We start from the raw sequence: 24352 nt of genomic DNA, 5'->3' as shown, positions 1-24352 counted from the left end.
ATGCGTGAATCAAACTGTGGATAAAAGCATTTCTGGCATCTTATCGTTTGTCTAATGCTATTTTCAACCCGTCTGCTTCTCAGGCAATAAAAGGATAAACATTATTCCATTACTCCTTTTCCCTCCGCTCTTTGGGGTTAGGGTTAGATATTTTCTATTTTAATTGTAGAAAAGGACATGGTGCTGCAGTGTTTAAAAATGGCTGTTTAGGACACAAACGGACACTTTTGTTCTTATATTATCACTTTTTATCACTTTAGAATACTTTGTAACTTTGTCCCTTAAACTTAGCTGTGCTCTTTGCTTCTGTGGAGTTTTAAAATGACCATGAATACTTAAAAAATACAGATTTCTTTTCTTCTGTTGGATCTGTTTTTACAGGTTAATAAAAAGGTTAAAGTTCACGTGGGATACGTTGAGGTCTGGCGATCCAGCTGAAAATGAGGCAGTTTACTGCATAGAAAAGAGTTGTTATTGAGGAGTGAGGCTCAGAGCTGTGTTGAAGAGTTTAGCAGTAAATGAACATGAAGTCGTGGTCTCCTCGAGGCGCTGCACCTTACAATGAAACACTTCACCATCGTTACATTTACATATTAAACACATACACACACGCACACACACACACACACACACACATACACTGTACACGTCCACGCTGCGTCAGGACAGGAGGACAAACTAAAGCGTCCGTTTCTGTGATTTCTGATGCAAAGATGACTCTGTTACTGTGGAGCCTCGGGTCTCTCAGGTCTGCTGCCTGAGTGCATGTCGGCTTCTTTTTTCCCACAATGCATCTCGGTTTCTCTTCAATTGTTTGTCTGACTTCCTGTTTACCACAGCGACTTCTCCTCTGAAAAAGAAAGAAAGAAAATTGGATGAGAGACAGCATTTTAAAGTGCATGTTCCTGTGTGTGTGTGTATGTGTGTGTGTGTTTGTGTGTGTGTGTGTTCCTGTGTGTGTGTGTGTGTGTGTGTGTGTGTGTGTGTGTTCCTGTGTGTGTGTGTGTGTGTGTGTGTGCGTGTGTGTGTGCGTGCGTGCTCACTCTGTCTGCGTGTGTGTGGAGCAGAAGCTCATACACTCGGCGTCCTGTGTGTCCGCGCAGAAGCAGCGTGCGAGCTCCCTCCTGAGCCGCACAGAACCGAATCCGTAAGGAACCACGTGGCTGCAGGACGGAGAGAGAGAGGGTTTAGTGCTCCCTCAGGACTGACTGCAAGGAGAAGCTCCATGGTGGTTATAAGGTTTAGTCTTTCTCCACACCATCGACCTATTTCTTATGTAACAAATTCAAAACAACTGTTGTATCTGTTTGTAGTCTATGATGGTGAAGAAATCCATCTGTTTTTGTCTCCTTATCTTTGTAAAAAAAAGGTCTGAGGGACAAATGTTTTAGATGTAAGGTAATCTACGGAGTCACAGGAGTGCCCAAAAAGAAATAGAACTGTACAGAATAAAAACACAATTGTGGAAAAATAAAGAGAAATAAAAATAATAAAAGAAAAAAAAATATGGAAGTATTAAGAGTTTAAAATATATAAGAGAAGTATATTAGTAAAACAGTCAGAATATAAAGACATTTATTTATTTATTTATAAAATATTAAAGAAGTAAATAAAATATTTAGAAATATTTAGATGAATAAATAAAAAATAAACATGTAAAATATAAATAAGTAAATAAAAATGGGAATATTTAAATTAAAATATGGTAATTATTTTCTTTAATTATAATTTATTTTATTTTTTATATCTATTTCTATATTTGTAGAAACCTTTTCATTATTTTCTTTATCACTTTTACTTTTCTGTTCATTCTCAAAATTAAAAAAATTGTAAAATACATTTCTATGGATATAAATGTAAAAACATATGCATAATTTAATATGTGAAAAAATGTAAAATAAAAAATATGTTTTATTACACAAATAATTGTTTTATATTTTTGTCTTTAGCTTTCCAGATTTTTAAAGATTTACTTATTTTATTTATTCCTTTTTAAAAATATTTTTTATTTTATTCTTTTACAATTTTCTTTCTTTCTTTGACCTTCCTGTGACTCCGTACATTTCTGCTGCCACCATTAGAACAGCAGCCCCACTGCTCCTGCTGTTTATCACACTGGCTGCCTGAGGAGTTTTTGAAGGAGCAGTTGGCCATCCTGTTTTTCTTCTATCGCTGTGACTCTGCAGTGAGGAACCTGCTGCTGGATTAGTGGTGGGTTAACGACACCACAGGGGGAGCTGCAGAACTACAATTAAATCCAAAACAAGGAAATACCTTAAAATAAAACCTGCTGTCCTCATGCTCATTTTCTGTCACGTGTTAGTTCAGTTTATGTGTCATAAATCACTTTTATTAATAACAATGTGTAAAGGGTTTGTGTTTCATCAAACGGTGGCACATCTGGCTCCTCCTTCACTCTGTGGTCAGAGATTAAATTAGTCTTTTATCTCGCAGCCTTCCTCTGCTCTCCACCATCAACACGGCGTCCGACTTTTAGTTTGTCTGTGAAGGTTCTCAGTCATGCAGGTCATGGTGATTGTAAGCTTAGAATATCTTTTAGTTATCTTTGTTTGTTAACCTGCATGCTGTTGTCTTCTCTTCCACCTCTCTGTCTATGTGTATGTGTGAAAGGGTCAGCGAGCTCCCTCTGTAGTTACTGCTGTTACAGGGATCAATAACTCCTCTGACCTGCGGAGCTGAGTTACAGCTCCTCTGAACTTCTCGCCTCGACTCAAACATGTTCTCGTTCATGAGTTAAGCACACTCTTGTTGGCAGGATGTTGCTATTGGAAGATTCTGGTTAGTATTTTAACATTAAAGGCAACAGTTTTAAGGATTCAGAACAGGACGTACTGATGGACAGAAGAACCAGACACGCAGGCAGGATGACACGCAGGCAGGCAGGCAGGCAGGCAGTCAGACAGGCAGACAGGCAGGCAGGCAGGCAGGCAGGCAGTCAGACAGGCAGGCAGGCAGGCAGGCAGACAGGCAGACAGGCAGACAGGCAGGCAGACAGGCAGACAGGCAGGCAGGCAGGCAGACAGGCAGGCAGGCAGACAGGCAGGCAGGCAGGCAGACAGGCAGGCAGGCAGGCAGGCACGATTTAATACAGCATATTTTCATGATTATCTAAATAACGTTTCCCTTCACAAAACTGTCTCTGAGAAGTTTTAATCTTCTTAATAAATAAAAGAAGTTGTTTTTTTGTGTCTTCCTGCTGAAAGTTTCTTTGGTTAAATCTGTCCACCAAATGTCAGCTGTGCTGTGAGCTGTTTGTTTGAGTTACTGAGGTGATCTTAGTCCCAGATGAGCCTCATTGAGGTCAATTATCCTGTCTTTAGTTTGGATCTCCGCCTGTCTGCATGGATGAGACCTCCATCTGTGTCTAATAAACTAACCACTCATGTCAGTGTTTAGATGTACACGTGATAGACTGGAGATCTGCAGAAACAAATCCATCAGACAAACATTCGATTTTTAACACAACATTTACAGTTCGTCAGCTGCATGTTACAGCTTCAGGACTTCCTCTTCAGGTTTCCATTTAAGGTGCTGTTGAGTGTTACCTTAAACTTTTCATGTTAAATCACCAAAGCCAACAATGAGGTTTTTAGAGGTTTCAGTAGGAACCAATGGGCTTGCAGCTGAGAGCCACAGACAGGAAGTCGGAAATAAGATGAACACAAGTATATATAAATGAAACAGAGAGAGGCTCATTGATGAGAGCGATGCATCCTCATTGATGTCAGTACAATGTTCAGTACAGGAATAAGGCGGCCTCTCCTCAGCACCTGTTTCATGGTACTTTTTAAGCTACCCTTTGACCTCTTTCCAAGGTTTTCGGTGCCCATTAGCAACTATTTGATGGTACTCTTTGGCATGTATCTTTTAGCATCGGTTTCAGGGAACATTCAGTGTCTGTCTTAAGGTTTATTTTACTGTTTTAAGGAACCTTTAAGCAATTATTTCAAGGTACCCTTTAGCATTAGTTGTAATGTATTAGTATCTTTAGCATCTATTTTAAGGTGTCCTTTAGCGTTTGTTTTAAGGTATCTTTTAGCATCTTTAGCATCTGTTTCAGGGAACCATTTAGTGTCTGTATAAAGGGACCTGAGAGCGACTGTTTGAAGGTTCCCCTCTGGCTTCTATTTCAAGGAACCCTTTTAAGTCCGTTTTCAGGGAACTTTCAACGACTGTTTCAAAGTTTTCAGCGTCTGTTTCAAGGTGCCCATGAGCATTTATTACAAGGTACCCTTCATTGTTCGTTTTAAGGTATCTTTGACCATCTTAAGCGTCTGTTTCAGGGTACCCTTAGAGTCCATTTTAAGGTACCCTTCAGCATCCGTCTTAAGGGTCCATTTGGGGTCTGTTTCAAGGTTCCTGAAGGCAACATTTTGGGTCCTTTTTAAAGGACCTTTAAGCATGTTGTTTTATAGGTTTGGTTCAGGAAGAAAGAATACTTAACTGTATCTACTACAAAGGTTTGTTAACAAGATGAAACATGAAGAATATCACCAGCCTTCTCACTACGTCAAACACGTCTTATCAAGTGAACATGCAGGATGCTCTGCAGCAGGAAGCAGGAGGTCGCTGCTGCCTGCAGGGTTCAGAGCTTCAGTTAGTGATGGTGGGCTCTGCTGCTGCTGTTTAAAACCGTCTTTATGATGAAGGCAGGAAGATGGTATTTTACCACACTGCTAAGTTTAGACTAAACCAACAATCTGAGGCTTAGTGAGAGGGTCTCACCGCTGCAGGAGCTGTTTTTGGCTTCGCTCTGGAAGCTATTTCTGTGACACCTCTTTTTCCTCAGCTTAATTAATGTGGCTTATTTTGGACTGTATAAAAAAACCTGACCGAACAGGACTTCTTCATGTGATGGGGAGTATTTTAAGCAAACAGGAGGGTGAAAAGCTGACACACGATGAGAGAAGATTAAAGAAGGAGCTGTAAAATGTACATACTGCTGAGATAAAGGTGAACTCAGGTACATGAACGCAAACTGGAAGGGGTTAACTCATCATGGCTCCGACCACAGTGATTAAGGCCTCTCTGTGGTCTCCTCGGCGGGTTCGTGTTAAAGGGTTAAAACAGGCTATTTAGAAGCATCAAGAGGAAACATGGCAGAGATTACCCTTCGTTAGCAAAGGGGCTCTTTCTTATTAGCTCCACCACATCTAACTGCTAACTCATTGCTTGTGCACACTGAACTTAAATGAAGTTAATTGCTACCAATTGTGAAGACAGCCGAGTTCCTGTTTAAGGAGCAGGGGATTTTACACATGAACTGTTGTTTGTTGGAAATAAATAAAAATATATTTGAACCAGAGGGGGCCATTGTATATTAAAGGAACATACATCAGATAGTACAGATAACGTTGCATTATGGGATGCTTTTACTTTATCTAAAAAAAGTTCTAGTTGTTTCCACTGACCGGCTCAGGAACTGCTGAGTGACCTTTGTGTTTTAAATAGTTACTTTAATCCAACACAGTGTTTGTTAAACACAGCAACATAAAAAAAACTAGCCAATCGAGGTAACGGTTGATCAACAACTCCTGTGCTCTGAGAGGTAAAATTAGTGGTTTTATGAATGGAGTCTGGTGTGTGTAGAGAGCGATGTATCCTTTCTGTCATGTTGTCACACACTTAGAATAACAATCTGAGCCTGTCAGTGGAAACAACAAGAACTTTTAGTGGACGACCTTTGACCCATCAAGGATTATGTTGCAGCCATTACAGCCTGTTTCACTGCTGCAGGACGAACACATCGACTGGAGACACTCACACACTGTTAGCACCTGTTATTCTTTCGTACATACAGAAAGAGACAAACTAGTCAAAGTGAGGCAGGATGAAGCTCTCTAAATCAGACAACTCATTTCCATATAGCCCTCGCCTCAGCAGACATGATGAGGTCACGTGTTAAACTTAAAAGAGCAGAGGGATGGAAGTAAAGATTAGTGACTACATGCATCACTGTATGAGCAAACACCTTGTTTCACAGGCTTTTGTTTTGACGTTCCTGTTTGACACCTTGATTTAAATCCCAGCTGAAGAAGAGGGGAGTATAATTTGTGGTGTTTGGACACGCTGCTCCGCGTGTCAGCCCTTTCATTTGATCCTATGGAGCGGGTACCATGCAGCTCAGGAACACGCTGAATGAAATTTACTTTGAAAACAAAGACGTGTATGTTGGCTCTGTCAAAAGAATGCAGTGAGAGGGGAGAACATTCGCAGTATATTGCATGAACATGTTGGCACGCACAGGACAGCAGAGCATAGGCGTTACTCTATGAAAGCAGACCTTCAGCGTGAGATCGCTGTTGGTGTGATCCTGTTTAAAGAGGTTTCAAATAAAAACCAGAGGAGCTACGGCTGTCAATCTTTATGCAACAGGAAGTGAAGGCTTCCTCGTGGCCTTTGATGACATCATGATGTTACTTCAGGTGTGGGGTTAATGTGATAAAAACATGCCAACGGCTGCAATCTGCACACAGCACGTCTTTGTTTGCATAACGCTGTTTAAATATAACTGAAATAATAAAACAAATTAGCTGCAGCAAAACTTTCAGGCTTCATCTCTTAGTAGTTTACAAAAAAAATCTTTAAACTTAAAGTAGAAAAATTCTACTTTCATCTCAAAATGCTCCAAACGTGATCCACTGATTATTCCTTCAGCAGGTCAAACTCTGGATCTCGAACACTTCGATCTCGAACGCTGGTCAGATAAATTGTGTGTTTAAGGCTGGCTTCGCTTGCAGATCTCCAACCTGTTATTTCCTGACACCACACAGAGTTGATCTTAGTTGCGGACTGAGCTGCTGTTTGTGAACGCCTCCCATCCTCCCTGAGAAACCTCCTGCTCCTGCTGCACAGATTATTGATCGCTTCTTATCTCTGGTTTGTTTTCTGATCACGCTTTAACGCTGGAATATTCATCACAATGCTGCAGCGCTTTGTTACACTGAAAACAAACGCTCACCTCGGCGTGTTGACCCAGACGATTCCGATGTGGCAGAAGAAAATGCACTCCTTGTCCTTCTGGTTCTCGCAAGAACAGCGTTTCTCACGCCGGTGGGCCGTGTGGGGGAGCTGCACCAGGGGGCCCTCCTCCGCTGTGGGGCTCGGTACAGAGAGGGTAGAAGCTGGAGAGAAAAGGTGTAAGAGTGCGGTCAGTAACTAATCTCTGCAAGAACATGTGACAGAAGTTGAGTCCCTGCTTTCATCATTACTCCACGCTGTTTTGTTACACATGATTTGTGGGTGCAAAAACATATTTCTAAAAAAAATCTAACTTTTATTCCGGTTTTTGTTAAGATAACGGCCCACACTGCAGACAGGCATTCTGGAGGAGGTGTGAGTCCAATGAGAAGTCTGTATTCATGCTTTTTCAGGTCAGTTTGCAGGCGAGAAAAGCAAACAACTTTTAAGTTTGGTTTGACCATTTTGATGCAACGGCATGAGAATCTCAAAGCCGATTGGCTCTCGCTTCAGCATCACAAGTTTTTCTTGCACAGGTCAAAATAAAAATTCAATTTGACTTGAGTCTTTTGCGTCACTCGTCTTACGTCACCCCTGTCTTACACCTCCATCACGGCTGGTGTGTGCGTTCCCCTGAGTGTGTGACCAGTCTTTTCCTTTGTTGTTCAGCTTTGGCCACGCCCTCACAGGTGTTGGAACAACTTTCTGCCTTTTTACACTTTACGGCACAACAACCCCAGCATGAGCTGCTCCACCTGAACACACACTCCTCCCCAACACGCACATTTACATCCTAAGAAAGCACACAACACACACACACACACACACACACAAACACACACACACACACTGAGAGCCCATAAAGCTGCTGAGCCCACAGGCAGCCTTTGATCCTGCTCTCAGTGCACTGACGGGAATGTTTGGGCGTCTAAAGAAGGATTTACACATTGGCACAAAATAACACGTCTCCTCACCATAAATGGTGTTGGTCTGTTCTTCATGTCGCCGTGTCTCACAGAATCAAATATGTGAAGTTATTCATGAAAAGAAAGAAGAAGTTTTTTGATTGAGAGGCTTTAACCCGTCTGACATCAGAACAAGAATCCCAGAACTCTACTCTGATGTGGACACTTTGTGTTTTCCAACTGTTACGCCCAAACAACTTTCCACATTTGACCCAACAAACTCACAGGAAACACCTTAAAAACGTCAAAACCGAGGGATTTATCGAAGACAATACTAACAACTGAATCATTAACTGAAGTCTAACAAAAGCAACTAGAACACAGAATCCCAGTCTGACAGCAGGCCCCCCTCCAGAAGCCTCTCCCCTGCAGATGCCAAGTCTGGGGTTTTTAAGCATCTGAGACCAGGTGAACTTCATTGTGCAATCAGAAGGGAAGAGCTGGGAAGACAACAGAGAGGCAGAGGGACAAACAGTGCAGGGAACGCAAACAGCCGTAACACCAACAGTATTCAAACTATAAAGACTTTGCTGAATTATTAACAGCAGAAGCATCAAACTGTAAGAGAGTCTGAGTACTGTCTATGTGCTTCAATGACAAACAGGTACACACAGTGTGTGAGTGTCTCCAGTAGATGTGTTCATCCTGCAGCAGTGAAACAGGCTGTAATGGCTGCAACATAATCCTTGATGGGTCAAAGGTCGTCCACTAAAAGTTCTTGTTGTTTCCACTGACAGCCTCAGGTTGTTATTCTAAGTGACATGAACATGACAGAAAGGATCCCTACAGAGATAGACCTTTTTGTTACAGAGGAAGATGATTGTTTTAACCACACACAGACGTTACATCGCTCTCTGCACACACACCAGACTCCATTCAGAAAAACACTGATTTTATCTACAATAGACAGACTGACAAAAGCAGTAATCTCACCTCACAGAACACAGGAGCTGCTGGTCCACTGATGCCTCTGTCTGTTAGTTTGTTTCTGTTATTGTGTGTTACATCAATATCATGTTAAATCTCAAGTTACAAATTAAGCAACAAAATCCCAAATTAACTCAAAGAAACTCAGTGATCGAGGCGGCGTTAGTCAGCGCCCTGTGTCAGTAACACTAAAGGAGAATTTGTCCTCTCATTCAGCTGCAGTGATCACACCAGACATCGTGCAGGAGAGGACACAATTACACAGAACATAAAACAGAGACCATAAAGAGGCCAGGCTGGATCAACAACCTGGAGATCATCCGTTTTTATTTCATGTTATTTATGTTGATATAGAAACGCAGCAGTAACAGACTGCAGCGGGTCGAACTACTTTTCTGGCTGACACCTGAACTAATAATAAGATCTGCACTCTCTGTCCATGGTGCTGAAATATGTGCCAGTAAATGCAATAAGAGATGTTTCCACGTCTTTCTCTAAGTTGCACATTAATGTTAAGCATAATAAATGTGGGAGAGCCGTATGTGTTTTCATACTCCTTCAATAACATAGCCGGTCATTGACGTCATGTCTCGTTGCCGTTGTTTGGCTTCAGCTGAAACAACGCCCGTCCTGACACACACCTGTTGTCATAATGAAGATTCAGTTCATTGTCGGGCCTCAGGGTCTCGGCTCACCTGCACCTGTGTGATCCAGTGCCAGACAGACGACCTGCCAGGCATCCATCGTCACTGTACTACAGAGAGCAGCGAGAATAACGGAGCTACTGTCCTGTTCGGCTCCTGATTGTTCACTGTGATGACAAGCTGCAGACATGATGGTCCTCGTTTAACATGGAGGTCCTCTCATCTTTGACACCGTCAGACACACAAGTATTTCTGGTATTAATGCTTTTTTTTGCAGGTGGAAGTTTCAGTGAATGATTTGAGGAGGAATTCTGTGATGTACAGTTTTAATACGGACGTTGGAGGGAACTTATTAAGACTGTTAAACTAAAGGATATGTTTGCACGAGTGTTTATTTATTCCTCTTAGAATCATCATTTATACATTTATATTTACAGAACAAAAGTTACTTCTTATGGCAGAGAGGTGAAAGATTAAAGAAAAGCTGCAGGCTGGTTTAACAAGCTCTCAACATCTTTCTCTTTGCTGACAGAAATATGATCGAGTTTCATGCACAGATGATTTTAAGGCCTTGCTTACATATGACAAGCTCAGTATTCCTGCTAAGTATTCCGGCCTCTCTGGTTGTGTTTAGATCATTGGACCCTCGTCTCCTGAACAAAAGATGCAACTTGATAACAGGAGAATTGTTGAAAAGTTCCTCAGCGAGTCTTTAACTGAAAGCTTCAGTTAAGTTTCTCATAAAGAAAGAGATTTTTTTCTAAAGACAGTTTAAAAGTAGAAATGCATCAATGACGACGAAGAAAATCAATCAATCAATCAAGCAAATTTTATTTGTATAGCGCCAAATCATAACCAGGGTTATCTCGAGACACTTTACAGAAAGAGCAGGTCTAGACCGACTCTTTGTTAAGTTATTTAAAGAGAGGCCCAACATCAATCCAAAAAGGCGGCGGTCTGGATTTTGTCTTTCAGACTGAACACACAGAAGTGAACACAACCTTCCAAATAGTTTGCACGGTTCTGCCAATCCAAACCAGCCTCAACCGAGGTGTTCTGTTCCGATGCTGAAGAGAATGTGATGAGTTATAATTCATTTGGCATGGAGATGTCACGCTTATTATCCACGGTCATCACATAACCTCCAAAACACACACACACACACACGCTGAACCCATTACTCAGTTGCCTCGAGCTTGGCATTTTGACCGTCACCATCTTGGTTTTCTGGAGAAGAAGAAGTGACCATATTTGGACAAGAGGGTGAAGCTGGAGGCTCGAGGGACCCAGATAGCTGCTAATCAGTGCTAACATATCAATACAATCGATACAATCAATACAACAGTATAATGTGAGTGAGTGTAGAAACAGTGTGTGAGACGTGTTGGACGGTCTGTTCGTCCAATAAAGCACACACAGATTATCTGTCTGATATTTACATGAACAAATCTCCAACAGGCTCCAACAGCACAAACACGGCCCAGAGGTTACGTTCAGTGACTGAGTTAGCTGAGGGGACACCTAGCAGACAGCTAGCAGCTCCCAGCTGTCACTCAAAGAGACCACGCCCCTTTAATTTAAGCCTTAATATAATGTAAACAGGTGAGCTGTATAAAGATTCTCCCCGTACAGTTGTCATGAAGAGAGAAATGAGCTATAGAGACCCAAACTGTTTTTTGTACCAGGCTGTAAACATGTTTATTTCTGCTGTAAAGTTTAACATGGGGCTCTATGGGGACTGACTCACTGCTGGAGGCAGCCTCAAGTGGACACCAGAGGAACTGCAGCTGTTGGGACTTCTGTGTGGGCTTTTTTTTTGAGCCCCAGAAGTTGCTGCTTGGTTTAGAGTGAGAGTTTCAGAGTTCTGCTCCCTGCAGGGCTCCTGATGCAGAACAAACGACAGCAGTGTGGCACCTCATCCAGTCCTCGTTAAACTCCCACTGCGTTCAGAATGAAATATTCATGGGAAGCAGTGCAAACCAAACGGGTAATACCACATGACTATTGCCTGCTACCAACATACAACAATATGTTCCACTACAATGTGAACAGTAATCCTGGTAAACGTTTGCATCCATCATTCAGCTCCGTCAGTGGTTTCCATGTCTTCACTGCAGCCAGCAGCTGCTGTGACAGACTGACAGAGAACGAAGATGTTACAGTAAACACCACAGACTCTTAATTTACTACCCCTGGTCTACTACCACCAAAAAAAGAGAAAGAGCGTATGCTAACATGTTCTTCTGGTTACAGAAAGCCACACTGTGTTTCATCTACATGACGTTATTTCATTTTCATTGGAGCCAACTGGTGCTGACATCTTGAGAGGCTCAAGCAGGAAACATTCTGCAACATCCTAAAAAGTAAAAACGAGGATTTTACACCAGAACTGGGTAGGTAGGTAGGTAGGTAGGTAGGTGGGTAGGTAGGTGGGTAGGTAGGTAGGTGGGTGTACCTCATTGATCCCAAACTGGGAAATTGTGGCGTTACAGCAGCAGGTTTTATTTTTTACTTTTTTTACCAACTAAACACACACACACACACACACACACACACGCACGCTAAACCAATTACACCCAGTGGGAAGAGCCACTGGGTGTAATGGAAACCCATTACTAAGCAGCCTCGAGCTTGGCATTTTGACCGTCACCATCTTGGTTTTCTGGAGAAGAAGAAGTGACCATATTTGGACAAGAGGGTGAAGCTGGAGGCTCGAGGGACCCAGATAGCTGCTAATCAGTGCTAACATATAAATAAAACAACGTAACCGTCTTTAAAGTTTCCAAACAGCCAACAGAGTAGTTTGACCCTGCATGCTTCCCTAACTGACACAAGCAGTTTATTTATATCCTAAATAAAATCCTGAATCCTGTTTGGCATCGACAGAAGAGACAGAAATCAAATGTGAGTTATTCTGAGACAAAATGTTCAAGAAGTCGTCTTCGGACAGAGAATCTGTTGGCCCTTTTATTCAACCAAATATCAGGCTTGGGCTGGAGTCCTTTTCCCTCACTCACAATATTGGCACAATATTCCAAATAAAACAGCATTTTTTATTTGCCTCCAAAAACACTTCAGAGATATAATGGAGGATGTTTTTCCAAACTTTACTGCATGTGAGGAATCCTGACTTACAATGCTCACATGATTCAAAGTGACGGTCAGAATCGAGCGATTGTGACATCCGACTGTTTGCTGAAAGTTTGCATTTACTGCTTCCTTGCTGAAGGCAAAGTATTTACAGACCCCAAAACGTTTAAGTGTTTCCAAGACGTCAGGGTCCTGTCAGCGCTTTTGGCATGCATTCAATCCTCCAAGCAGCTCTTATAGCAAAGCAGGCTTCCTTTTCCCATAATTCCACAGTGTATGCGAGTTTGTCAGAATGCATACTTTGACTCATGCGTACTACTTGGACGTGTACTCCGTGTTACTTTGCATCAGTGGTTTCAGTGGGAAACCTCAAGAGGTAAAACCCTGTTCAGACTCTTACATACTTTGAAGGCTGCCAAGCCAGAGTTTAATTTCTCGCCCTGTTATGAGAGCGTCCGCACGGCTCCACAGGCTTCCACAATATACAGGCGGATGAGCTGCCTAATCCACGTTTGGGTTTGGGTTGGCAGGAGCGGCCCCGCAGGTAGGTCCAGTGTGATCGTATAAGCAGTTAACGAGCACGGTGTGGAGTTTAAACATGCAAGTGAGCGTTTCACGTCCTCCGTGTTGTTCTAGCTTCGGTGGACTCAGGTTTCCTGGGAGTTAATAAAGGTGGCAGGCCAACATGATAGCCAGAGTAAACTTTGGGCCTATTTTGGAGCTTTTTAAGCCCAAACGTCTCCAGTTTGAGTCCCCTGAGAGGCTGGAAGAATCTAATCGCACTGACAGGAGACAGAGACGCACACAGGTCACACAGCCACCAGTGGACCTGCTGCACCTGTGAGCACATGTAGAAGGGAACAGAGGAGTACTAGGGTTGAGGTTGTGGTGGAGGTTTTGAATGTGTCCCATCAAAGTAGCGAGCGTGAGAGGGTCTTCTGTTTGTAACTGGAGCACTCACTGCCTCTGCATGAGTAACACGCTCTCTGTGCGTTCAGAAGGAAGTCAAAGGCTGGTCTTTAAAATCGGGCTTTTATTTTGGACTCATGTTATAGCCCGAGTCAGAGTGTGATACGAGAAGGCCTGCACAATGAGAAACACTGTCCATATTGTGAAGCATCCAATGAGACTCAGGCGCTCTTTTGTAATGACTTATCACACGTTTCCACTGGTTGTTTTTTTCTTTGTTTGGAGCCAAATATCAGATCAACGACTCAATGCTCCACAGCAGCGACTGTTCCCAGCCACTCTAAGGACAGCTATTGATCGTTTCTGCACACGAGTTGATTTGTCTCTGTGCAAAATCATAACAAACCCAAAAAGCTCATTTACTGTACGATGCACCTCTACACCACCAGCAATAAGTCCATCCTCACCTCCTCCTGCACAGTCTGGTACGCTGCTGCTTCTTCTGGGACAAGAGCAGACTCACACACTCTGACAAGAAGGTGACGGCTGCAGTCTACCGTCTCTGCAGGACCCTGTGGTGAGGCGAGCGGGGGAGATTATTGCCAACCCCTCCCAGCCCACACAGAAACTCTTGGACACTCCTTTCCAGCGGGAGGCTGCGGACCATCAGTCCAAACTCACACACCACAGGAGCTGCTCGTCTCATCGACCGGGACCACCTCTGACACCGTCTGTTATCGCTCCATGAACACTGCACATTTTATCGACTCAAAATCTGTCTGAAAGCTTTTCAGGATTATTATTACTGCACTGCATTTTGAAAACAGATTTATATGACATATATTTAGATATTTTTCACATCTTTGAATCAAAAATCCTTCTGATTTATATTCAAGACTCTTGAATATTTCAGTTTTTGTCTCTTGTTCACTTAAAATGCAACAAAATAAGGATGATGCTGAAGGGTGCTTGCACGTGCAGGATTCCTCTGAGTCTTGTTCTTCACTCAACAGAAACCTTTGCTCTGATAGACATGATGCTTCCGAGGCAAACAAAAACAACATGTTGTCCATAAATCTGTTTGACTGAGTGTGTTGAACAGGAGATAAAAACTACACCATCCTCCAGAGCCTTCACATGCCAATCATCTCCTCCTCCATGCTCTGCAGACGCTGCCCTGCCTGTTTGCAGCTGCTAACGATATTCAGAGGACGAGTTCAGCTGTTGGAATCGCCGCTTATTGAAGATTATTCTGTGTTATTGTGATTGCCTTGTTAAATAAGGTTTTAAAAAGTGAAAGCATCACACAGAAAGGATGCATTCACATGTTTACGAGCTCAGTCAGCCGTCCTGCAGTTACACGGGCCGTTAGCTTTTATTAAAGGCGCTAACAGAAACAATGCGATGTTGTTTCTCTGCAGCTGAAACCCAAAAGGCTCCAGATGTTCAAAATGTGACACAAAACAAGCAGCGGAGATTAACACCAAAGGACAGGTGGAGACAGGAGCGGAGCTGCTGAGGACTATCAAACACGTATTAAACATGAGTGACGTCTCATCGTACCAGCAGCTCAGCAGGCACCTCGTGATGAGCACTTCCTGTGACAGTAATGAGCGTGCTCAGTTGGACAGGAAGAAACGAGCGATTTAAGGCTGGTTGGGAATTTTACCCACAAACCCAATTTCAAAACGATGAGGTCAACTTAAGTGGCAGCACACCTCTCCTCAGGCGACACGTCTGTCTGCGTGTGCAGTTTAAACACTTCCTCAAACACTTTATGACACAACTTCTGCAGGAACATAACAAGAGAAAATGTAAGATGCTAAACACGCTCACGTTCACGACCGGAGCGGGTTTCTCTGTGAAGCCCGAGGACGATGTTTTTTTTTTATTCATGGTTTCCACTGACAGGCTCAGATTGTTCTTGTGTTACAGAAAGGATCCTTACTGAGAGAGACCTGTTTGTTACAGAGGAACACAGGCAGACGTCACATCGCTCTCTGCAAACACACCAGCCCTGGTCCACCTCTGCCTGTATCGGTTGTGTTTCGTTGTGACACTTAGTTTAAAGGGGCGGCTCAGATCCAACACAATATTTGTGCTGCACACAATAACACAAACACCAAAGGGAACTTTTTGGCAACGCAAAATCGAGATAAATCACAATGTATTATATCTTGTCGATTGCTGCAGGTGTAAGTGATAACCTGCCCAAACCACAACCCCACCCTCCATGGTCTTCTTCTGCTACTTCACAGGCTGGAATCAAACCTAAAGAGGGTGACTGTGTTTGTGCTCTCAGTGTGTTGTGTTGTTGGGAATGCACAGCACTAAAGCAAAGGATCAACTGACGAGCAAACGCACCCGAAAGTGGGGCCTGACTTACTAACCTACACTAGAAGTCAAAGACAGGAACGTGTGTTTAAACACATGACTGCAGATCCAGGTCGTCTCCCAGCACGGATAACCGAACACACCGCACATGGAGGGAACAGAAGCTTGATGTTTCCCGGGCAGACGGAGCAGGTTAATGCAGACAGTTTACATCATGAAAACATGTGAAGTGGTTCACAGAAAGGTGTCATGCTGGTTTTGTGTGATCATCGTTAATAGCTTCACAAACTTCAGAACACACAACTTTCTCGACCACCTCTAAGACTGCAAGAGACGACAAGCACATGTACAAATCAGGTTAGGTAATTTGACTTCAGAATGTCTGTGCGCGCACGCACACACACACACACACACACACACGGTTTCAGCAAGATGTTACATGTTGCTCTTTCAGCCTCTTTAACTTCAGTAATTAAATGCACTAAGTTGCAGCAACTCCTCAGAGCTCTCTGACACCTCGCCCATCAAGAAGAAAGCTCTTTATAGAAAGTGTATCTACAGATGTTGAAGGTGGGTTTACCTTGATGCTGATGGATCAACATCAGAGTCGTAGCAAGGAGCCAGAAGTGAGTGAAGTCCATTCTGCTCGCCTCCTCAGCGTCCAGGTGAGAAATGTGCAGATTCCTCCTCAGTGCTCACGTAACAATCCGCACAGCTGCTTCCTTCTTCCGGTAATACTCGGCAGCAGAGAGAGCCCTGAAGAGATTTATAACACTGTCACACACCTGAGCTCCTGGAGGTTTCGGTCTACACTCGGAAAAAAGAGAGGGTTTACACAAAAAATGTCCACTTGATCCGGTCGTGTAAGTGTGTAATCTGTTGCCACCCAGGAGCAGAATTAAGGTGACCCGGGCTCGGGGCGTCGTGTCCAGAGGGGCTGCAGAGGTTCCCAGCTGGAGGGAGGATACTGTGAGCCGAGGGGAGCGCAGCTGTAGTGAGCTGTATCAGAACAGATGAGGAGCAGTGAAGTGCAGGAGAGAGGAGGAGGAGGAGGATACACAGGAGAGGCTGGATCTGCAGGGAGACACCTCCACAGCTCCAGCGTCATCAATCATAGGCTGCTCCGGCTCGAGTCCTCGCTGGTGTCCTCTCTCTGTGTGTGTGTGTGTGTGTGTGTTTCAGGCATGTTGGATCCGATGGATAATTCTGCTTAGAAATTCAACATCATGAGAAGAAACTTAAAAGGTAGTATTTTAACTAATAAAGGATGTGAAGGAGAGGCGATACGGTGGCCCTGAGAGCTCAACAAACCGCAGTTTGAGAAACACATCAAAAGACCAAAAACAGGCGTATGAAGAATCAACTTCATCATTTTGACAACTCATGATCAGCATTAAGAAACTGTGCTGCAAGGACGGACCAAACTAAACCAAACTATCTAACTATCTAAATCCACCACGAGCCAATCAGCTCGCAGCAACACTTTCACATCCACACATACGGCGGCCGAGAGGTTTCGAACTGACTCCATATCTGAAAAACTTCATACGAATACAAAGTTTCAGCACAAAAACAATCACAATAAGATTACGCCTCACGAATAGACTGCAGGGGTCTCTGGTTACCATGGAGACGAGTTAAAACCAATAATAAATAAACAGTGTTTAATACATGCATAACAAGATTTACAATGGCCACATTAAACAGCAGAGTAGCCTACATACATATGAAAATACAAAGACATGGAGCATTGCAACACGACAACTTTTACATCGCAACCAGCATCGCAACATGACAACTTTTACATCGCAACCAGCATCGCAACACGACAACTTTTACATCACGACCAGCATCGCAACACGACAACTTTTACATCACGACCAGCATCGCAACACGACAACTTTTACATCACGACCAGCATCGCAACTTTTACATCACGACCAGCATCGCAACTTTTACATCACGACCAGCATCGCAACACGACAACTTTTACATCGCAACCAGCATCGCAACACGACAACTTTTACATCACGACCAGCATCGCAACACGACAACTTTTACATCACGACCAGCATCGCAACACGACAACTTTTACATCACGACCAGCATCGCAACACGACAACTTTTACATCGCAACCAGCATCGCAACACGACAACTTTTACATCACGACCAGCATCGCAACATGACAACTTTTACATCGCAACCAGCATCGCAACACGACAACTTTTACATCACGACCAGCATCGCAACACAACAACTTTTACATCACGACCAGCATCGCAACACGACAACTTTTACATCACGACCAGCATCGCAACACGACAACTTTTACATCGCAACCAGCATCGCAACACGACAACTTTTACATCACGACCAGCATCGCAACACGACAACTTTTACATCACGACCAGCATCGCAACTTTTACATCGCGACCAGCATCGCAACACGACAACTTTTACATCACGACCAGCATCGCAACTTTTACATCACGACCAGCATCGCAACTTTTACATCACGACCAGCATCGCAACTTTTACATCACGACCAGCATCGCAACACGACAACTTTTACATCGCAACCAGCATCGCAACACGACAACTTTTACATCATGACCAGCATCGCAACACAACAACTTTTACATCGCATCCAGCATCGCAACACGACAACTTTTACATCACGACCAGCATCGCAACACGACAACTTTTACATCACGACCAGCATCGCAACACGACAACTTTTACATCACGACCAGCATCGCAACTTTTACATCACGACCAGCATCGCAACACGACAACTTTTACATCACGACCAGCATCGCAACACGACAACTTTTACATCACGACCAGCATCGCAACTTTTACATCATGACCAGCATCGCAACACGACAACTTTTACATCACGACCAGCATCGCAACACGACAACTTTTACATCACGACCAGCATCGCAACACGACAACTTTTACATCACGACCAGCATCGCAACACGACAACTTCTACATCACGACCAGCATCGCAACACGACAACTTTTACATCACGACCAGCATCGCAACACGACAACTTTTACATCGCGACCAGCATCGCAACACGACAACTTTTACATCGCGACCAGCATCGCAACACGACAACTTTTACATCGCGACCAGCATCGCAACACGACAACTTTTACATCACGACCAGCATCGCAACACGACAACTTTTACATCACGACCAGCATCGCAACTCGACAACTTTTACATCACGACCAGCATCGCAACACGACAACTTTTACATCACGACCAGCATCACCAGCACATCCTGTCCGTAGCATGTTTTTTAAATTGCTGTGCATGAATTGTCAAATTGACGACGGTTTCCTCGTTCGCTTGTGTTGTCTTCAGTTTCAGTGTGTTGAGTTGTCAGGCCGACCGAAGCTGAAGGAAAGAAGTATTTGAAGAAGTAAAACTAAATGTTGCACGTTAGCTTGTATGTTTAGCTAATGTATAAGCTCCTGACACACACATATCTAAACCCTGACATGTATGTTTCCAGTGTTTGTGTGAGTTTGCAGACTTGCTTATTTGCATTTAATGAAGCTCTTCTGCAAACATTAACTCGCCAAAATAAAGGCCTGTAATAAAAGCATCGTCGTCCTGGGATGGCTCTGATAGCTCGGTTCCATTTTGGTTTCTGCTTCGACACACCCGGGCTTGTAGGCTCTTAAACCCATCTGTTGTTCAAACATATTAGTTGATTGATTAGTTGAACATTTTCTGCTTCTTAATTTCACACTGTGCACTTTGTGAACATTTATCACTGGACACCGTCTGCCTTCTCAAGCAGCAAGAGGTCGGAGTTTTTTTAAAAGTTCAAAAGGTCAAACTTCAAAGATTTAAGGGATTCAAAAGGATTCAGATTTGATAAGACAAGATAAGAAAGTTCATTTTATAAAAACATGAAATATTGTGTGTTTAGTTTGTAAAACCATCTCCTCCAGCTTCAGATCGTCTCAGCCTTCAGCTCTGCTGTTTTCAGCTCCTTGTTACTCCTGCAGATGAAACTGTTTGTTTTGTGTGGAATATGTGGAGTTTCCTGAGGTCACATGGAGCGAAATATTGTGCATTGAAGAGGAAAACGACGAACCACGAAAGGAGGACCCCGTTTCTGTCTGTCTTTTAATAATTTTTTTTTGGCGCACTGAGGGGAAGCTGTCTGGCTGTCTTTCTGTCAGTCTGACCGAGGAGAGGCCGCTGCGGTTAGCCAGATTCATAAAGGGATTAACGAGGACAATCCAAACATCTGGGAGGCAGATATTATGGCGAGCTCCAGAAAGAGCCTTTGGTCGGGTTTCCCCAAAATTGCTCCCACAGATCTCGTGAAATGTCCCTAAATGAGCTCGGTGTCCCGGGATGGAAATAGCAAGCTGTGTGCACAGGAAGTGAGTGTTAGCGCCACCAGAGGAAGCAGCTGCAGCTTGTTTTGATCCCCTTTTAATGTCATTTTATTTCTTTCAGAGATTAAGATAAGAAGCTGGATCTCAATCTCATGTCTGTGTCAAGTACAGAGCTAGTGAATGGGTGTGGTTAGCCTAGCTTAGCATAAAGCCTGGAAGCAGTAGGACTCCGTGGACATGCACTAATGGAGAGATGTCAGAGGGAGGGGGCTGCACATGGACATGCGCCCAGAGCAGTTGGGGGATTCGGTGCCTTGCACAAGGACACCTCGACAGTACCCAGGAAAGGAACTGACACCTCTGCTGCTACCAGCCACAATTCCATGATTGGTCAGTACTGAAACCGGCCACACTCCGGTTCCCGGTCCGTACAGACTGAGCCACCGTCTCAAACAAAAAGCTCACTGTTGATCGTGCGGTGTCTGAATTGTTTATTCTGTACAAGAACAGAAGTTAAAAGTTGGGTTTCAGGATTTACATGCAAGAACCATTTCTTGACAAGCAACTGTTAAACTAACTTGCTAGCATTTCTGGCTATCACTTGGCCAGGTACGGTCGGTAAGGTTTTAGTGTCCGTCTCCTGCTGTACCTCACTGTGAACACGCTTTTAGGGGATCTACTGGCCGAACTGGAAATTTAAGTATGTTTATTGTCGCCTGGAAATAAGAATCGTTGTATTTCGTTACCTCAGCTTGAGCGCTTTATATCTACAGAAGGAGCAGCTTCTCTTACAGTGCCAGCCATAATTATTGCCAAGTTTCTACAGGAGCCTGGAATGGACAAATCACCCACTGGTTTTTCAGAGTCACTCCTACTGAGGTTGGGCCGATCAATCACACTTACAGTGTAAAACTAGTTGCATTGTTTTGTAGAGTCTAAAAATGTGGAGAATAAACAGAACACGATGAAAATATCGTCTCACATCTCCAACGCTTCAGATCTCTAACGTCACTCCCAGCGGCGACACAGACGTATGAGTAACACATTTTAACTTTACATTCTCTGGGTGCAAATAAACAACCTCGAATGTGTCAGTGTGTGTGTTTGTGCCTGCATGTGTCTGCATGTGTTTTAGTTGCCTGTTTGACTTCACGTCAGGTCTTTAGGCAAGATAATTACAGAGCAGAGGGAATCTGGAAACAACAGCCTGTTGCTCCCATTGCCCCGAGAAACAACGCAATTATAGAGGAGGAGGAGGTCAGATAATGGGGGGGAGGTGGAGAAGGAAAGAATGGGAGGAGAAAGGGAGGGCAATGGGGAGAGAGAGTAAAGAAAGTTAATGTCATTTCATAAGTTTGTAGAGAGAAAAGGTTAGACAACATATCAGTGTGTTAAAGCACAGATATCATAATATCTGAATGTGCTGTAGGACACAAACATGACGCTCTGATGTATTCTGAAAAAAGCACATTAAATACAATCCAAAGTATAGATGGATTTCAAAACAGTTAAAATATTACGATCATACGTCTTCCCCCTTTTTAAAGCCTGCGGTTGACGTGGACAGAGTGGTTTCCTGTCTCCGTCTCAGCTCCAGCCAGCAGTGCTTAAGTCGTGTAGTCACAAACATTTCAGGAATCAGAGAACTTACAGTGAACCAAAGGAACTCCAAAAGCAGTGATTCACTGACAGATAGGGCCTTACACATCCAAAGTCTCGACTGTAAATATTCTGTTTAATGGGCCACAAAAAGATCTCTCTCTGTAGGGATCCTTCTGTGATGTTGTCAGACACTTAGAATAACAATCTCAGCCTGTCAGTGGAAACGAGAAGCAGCCAGATATTTTGGCATGTGCACAAGGAGACAGATTCAGAAGATGAAACTCAGCAGGAATATTTAATGAACTCTTAAATAAACTTGAGTTTTTTGGTGGAGCTGCACAAGCCATGTCAGCAGGTGGGCTCTCTGCCAAGCCCTTCATGATGATACCGGGGGAAGGTGGCGGTCTTGCACCTTAAGGTTAGATGGAACACAAAGGTAAGCTAGTTTTGTGCACGGAGCATATGCAAAGTCAATACCAAGAAGCGAATTGAAGTCTCACGGGGCTGTCTTCTCCTTTGTTAGGCGTAGTCTAAGGCACCAATGATATTTGGGATCCAGCATTCTGTGACTCTAATCGTATATTAGTTCTGCACAGAAAAACATTCGTACTGGGGCACGGACAATATGAGAGCCTTCAGTACTCTCAAAAGTGTAAGACTTAAAGAAGACTGCACAAAGCCTGACCATAAATCTCTCTGAATGGATCCTTTGGTAAAACTCAGACTTGTTGCAGGTGTAGAGGAACTGGACTGGCCGACGAGACTCCAGACGATTACACGAATCTAAAAACAGAGCTCTTGGCAATCTGATGAAGCTCAGCGGCCATTCATCATGATCCATTCAATCTCTCACAATGTGTCGTCTGTGAAAGGCTTGGGTGGCCTCAGAATCTGAGAGCAGTATGTCACGGAATAACATCCAAGTTTATATTAAAATGTGTTTAACCCACTGATCTTCATTTAAATATTTTTGCCTTTTCTAAGAAATTAAATTGGTGAATCACAAAAATTAAAGAGCACTGAGAGACACAGCCAACAGTGGGTTATCTATGATCTGAAACTCTGCAAGGATTTGGATGCATCTCGTAAATCTAAATGCATTTGGGTCAAAATGAGAGTTGTTTTGGTTCTTCCACGCCTCATGCTTCACCCTTCCACCATGTTTTATGAGTCTGTGATTTATCCTGATGAGCAACAAATGGCACCAAAATCAAACTTCCTTGGTTTAGCGACTGAAAGAAACTTGTCCCTCTTCAGCTTCCTGTACGAGTCACTTAAATTGTGCACACAGAATGCTGAGAAGATTTGTCACAGAGGAAGATAATCCAGGATGGCTGATGGATCCAGCAAGTTCCCGGGCACCAGGGGGGTCGGACTCAAAACATATTCTGAGTTAAAACGTAGGAAGATTCGTAAGAAAGAGAGGTAAGAAGTTCTGCAGAATGTTCTGAAGAGCATTTCACTATTATTTTCTTAACAACAGTCTTATTTCGTACAAACTTTTTTATTTTCTTACTTACGAACTTCTTAGATGAGATGAACTATGTATGTAAATTAGGCCTGTCATTATTGACGACAAGGGACTGAAGTGTTTGATGTATTTAAATAAGCATGGGTGTAAACAAAACATTACAAATTATAAAAATAATAAGAATAATAATAACAATAATAATAATAACAATATTTATCTGTCCGTTGATTCATAATAGAAAAAAAACCCTGTCTGAACTGTAGTTCATTGATTTAATTAAATAGGCCCTTCTCATGTAAACGGCCTCATGTGCTAGCTTTACTTTAGTAGATATGAGATGTACACCAGAAACAATAGTGACACGCTAACATTCTAGATAAATGTTTAACTAAATGCAGCTGTTGTAAGTGAACCTAGTACAACTGAAATTCAGTGAATTGATCTAAAATATGTTTAAATGAATGACTGTAGAGGCTGAGCTTTTCACTGTCAGTGTTAAGACGTGTAGGGTCACCTTAAAGTCTTAAAGGCTTAAAGATGTGAAGAAACTTAAGAACTTTGCTTTCAAGAATCTCATGTGTTCTTACGTCTTTTCTGATCAAGAACAAAAAGAAGAAAGTCAGGCAAATAAACACAAGAACTTTATTCAGGAATATACTTTTTTCGTAACTTTTTTCTTAATACTAAAGTTTGGAAGAAAATTGCACTTAAGAAGATTTTTTCTTCCTAAGAATGCTTCGTGAATCCGGCCCCAGGACTGTAAACCCGTCAGACTGTCTGCACAAAACAGAAGGTTTTCATCTAAAGACGAGGCCCAGGGATGGAAATGTTGAGTCACTCCCCCACTTTGGACCAGACTAAAATATGTCAACAACTATTGGATTAATTAATTAATCTTATTTTCTGACATCTAATAGGATAATTAACTGTTTAACAAAGCGAGTAATCAGACAGCAGTAAGGTGCAGCGTTTGGCATATACCGTCCCTGCTGTTATTACTTAACATTCCCACCTGTACCCGGGATGACCGTTTGAAGTTGTGGACTGTGAGGAATGT

At 43.0% G+C, this 24352-nt stretch overlaps 1 protein-coding gene across 1 annotated transcript; it reads right to left on the bottom strand.

Moving 5' to 3' along the window:
• Positions 1-1039: 1039 nt before the first annotated feature.
• Positions 1040-16491, bottom strand: LOC138612056 (endothelin-1). Its single transcript, XM_069685361.1, has 3 exons — positions 16431-16491; positions 6983-7145; positions 1040-1163 (listed from the first exon to the last, which is right to left on the bottom strand). The coding sequence occupies exons 1-3, from the start codon at positions 16489-16491 to the stop codon at positions 1040-1042; spliced, it is 348 nt and encodes a 115-aa protein (XP_069541462.1).
• Between the last annotated feature and the right edge of the window lie 7861 nt (positions 16492-24352).

This window comes from Semicossyphus pulcher, unplaced genomic scaffold (genome assembly GCF_022749685.1).
Source record: "Semicossyphus pulcher isolate SPU_LCO1_2020_fin unplaced genomic scaffold, fSemPul1.0.p SCAF_11, whole genome shotgun sequence".
NCBI lineage: Eukaryota > Metazoa > Chordata > Actinopteri > Labriformes > Labridae > Semicossyphus > Semicossyphus pulcher.
Note: the sequence above shows the minus strand (reverse complement) of the source record. Positions and strands in the feature narration are given on the sequence as shown.

What these genes read in the sequence shown, in the direction of transcription:
- LOC138612056 (XM_069685361.1), bottom strand. Translation starts at nt 16,491, where the DNA reads ATGGACTTCACTCACTTCTGGCTCCTTGCTACGACTCTGATGTTGATC. An exon ending in GTTGATCCATCAGCATCAAG is followed by an intron (nt 7,146 to 16,430) that starts GTAAACCCACCT and finishes TTTTCTCTCCAG; the next exon opens with CTTCTACCCTCTCTGTACCG. An exon ending in GTCTGGGTCAACACGCCGAG is followed by an intron (nt 1,164 to 6,982) that starts GTGAGCGTTTGT and finishes TCCGTCCTGCAG; the next exon opens with CCACGTGGTTCCTTACGGAT.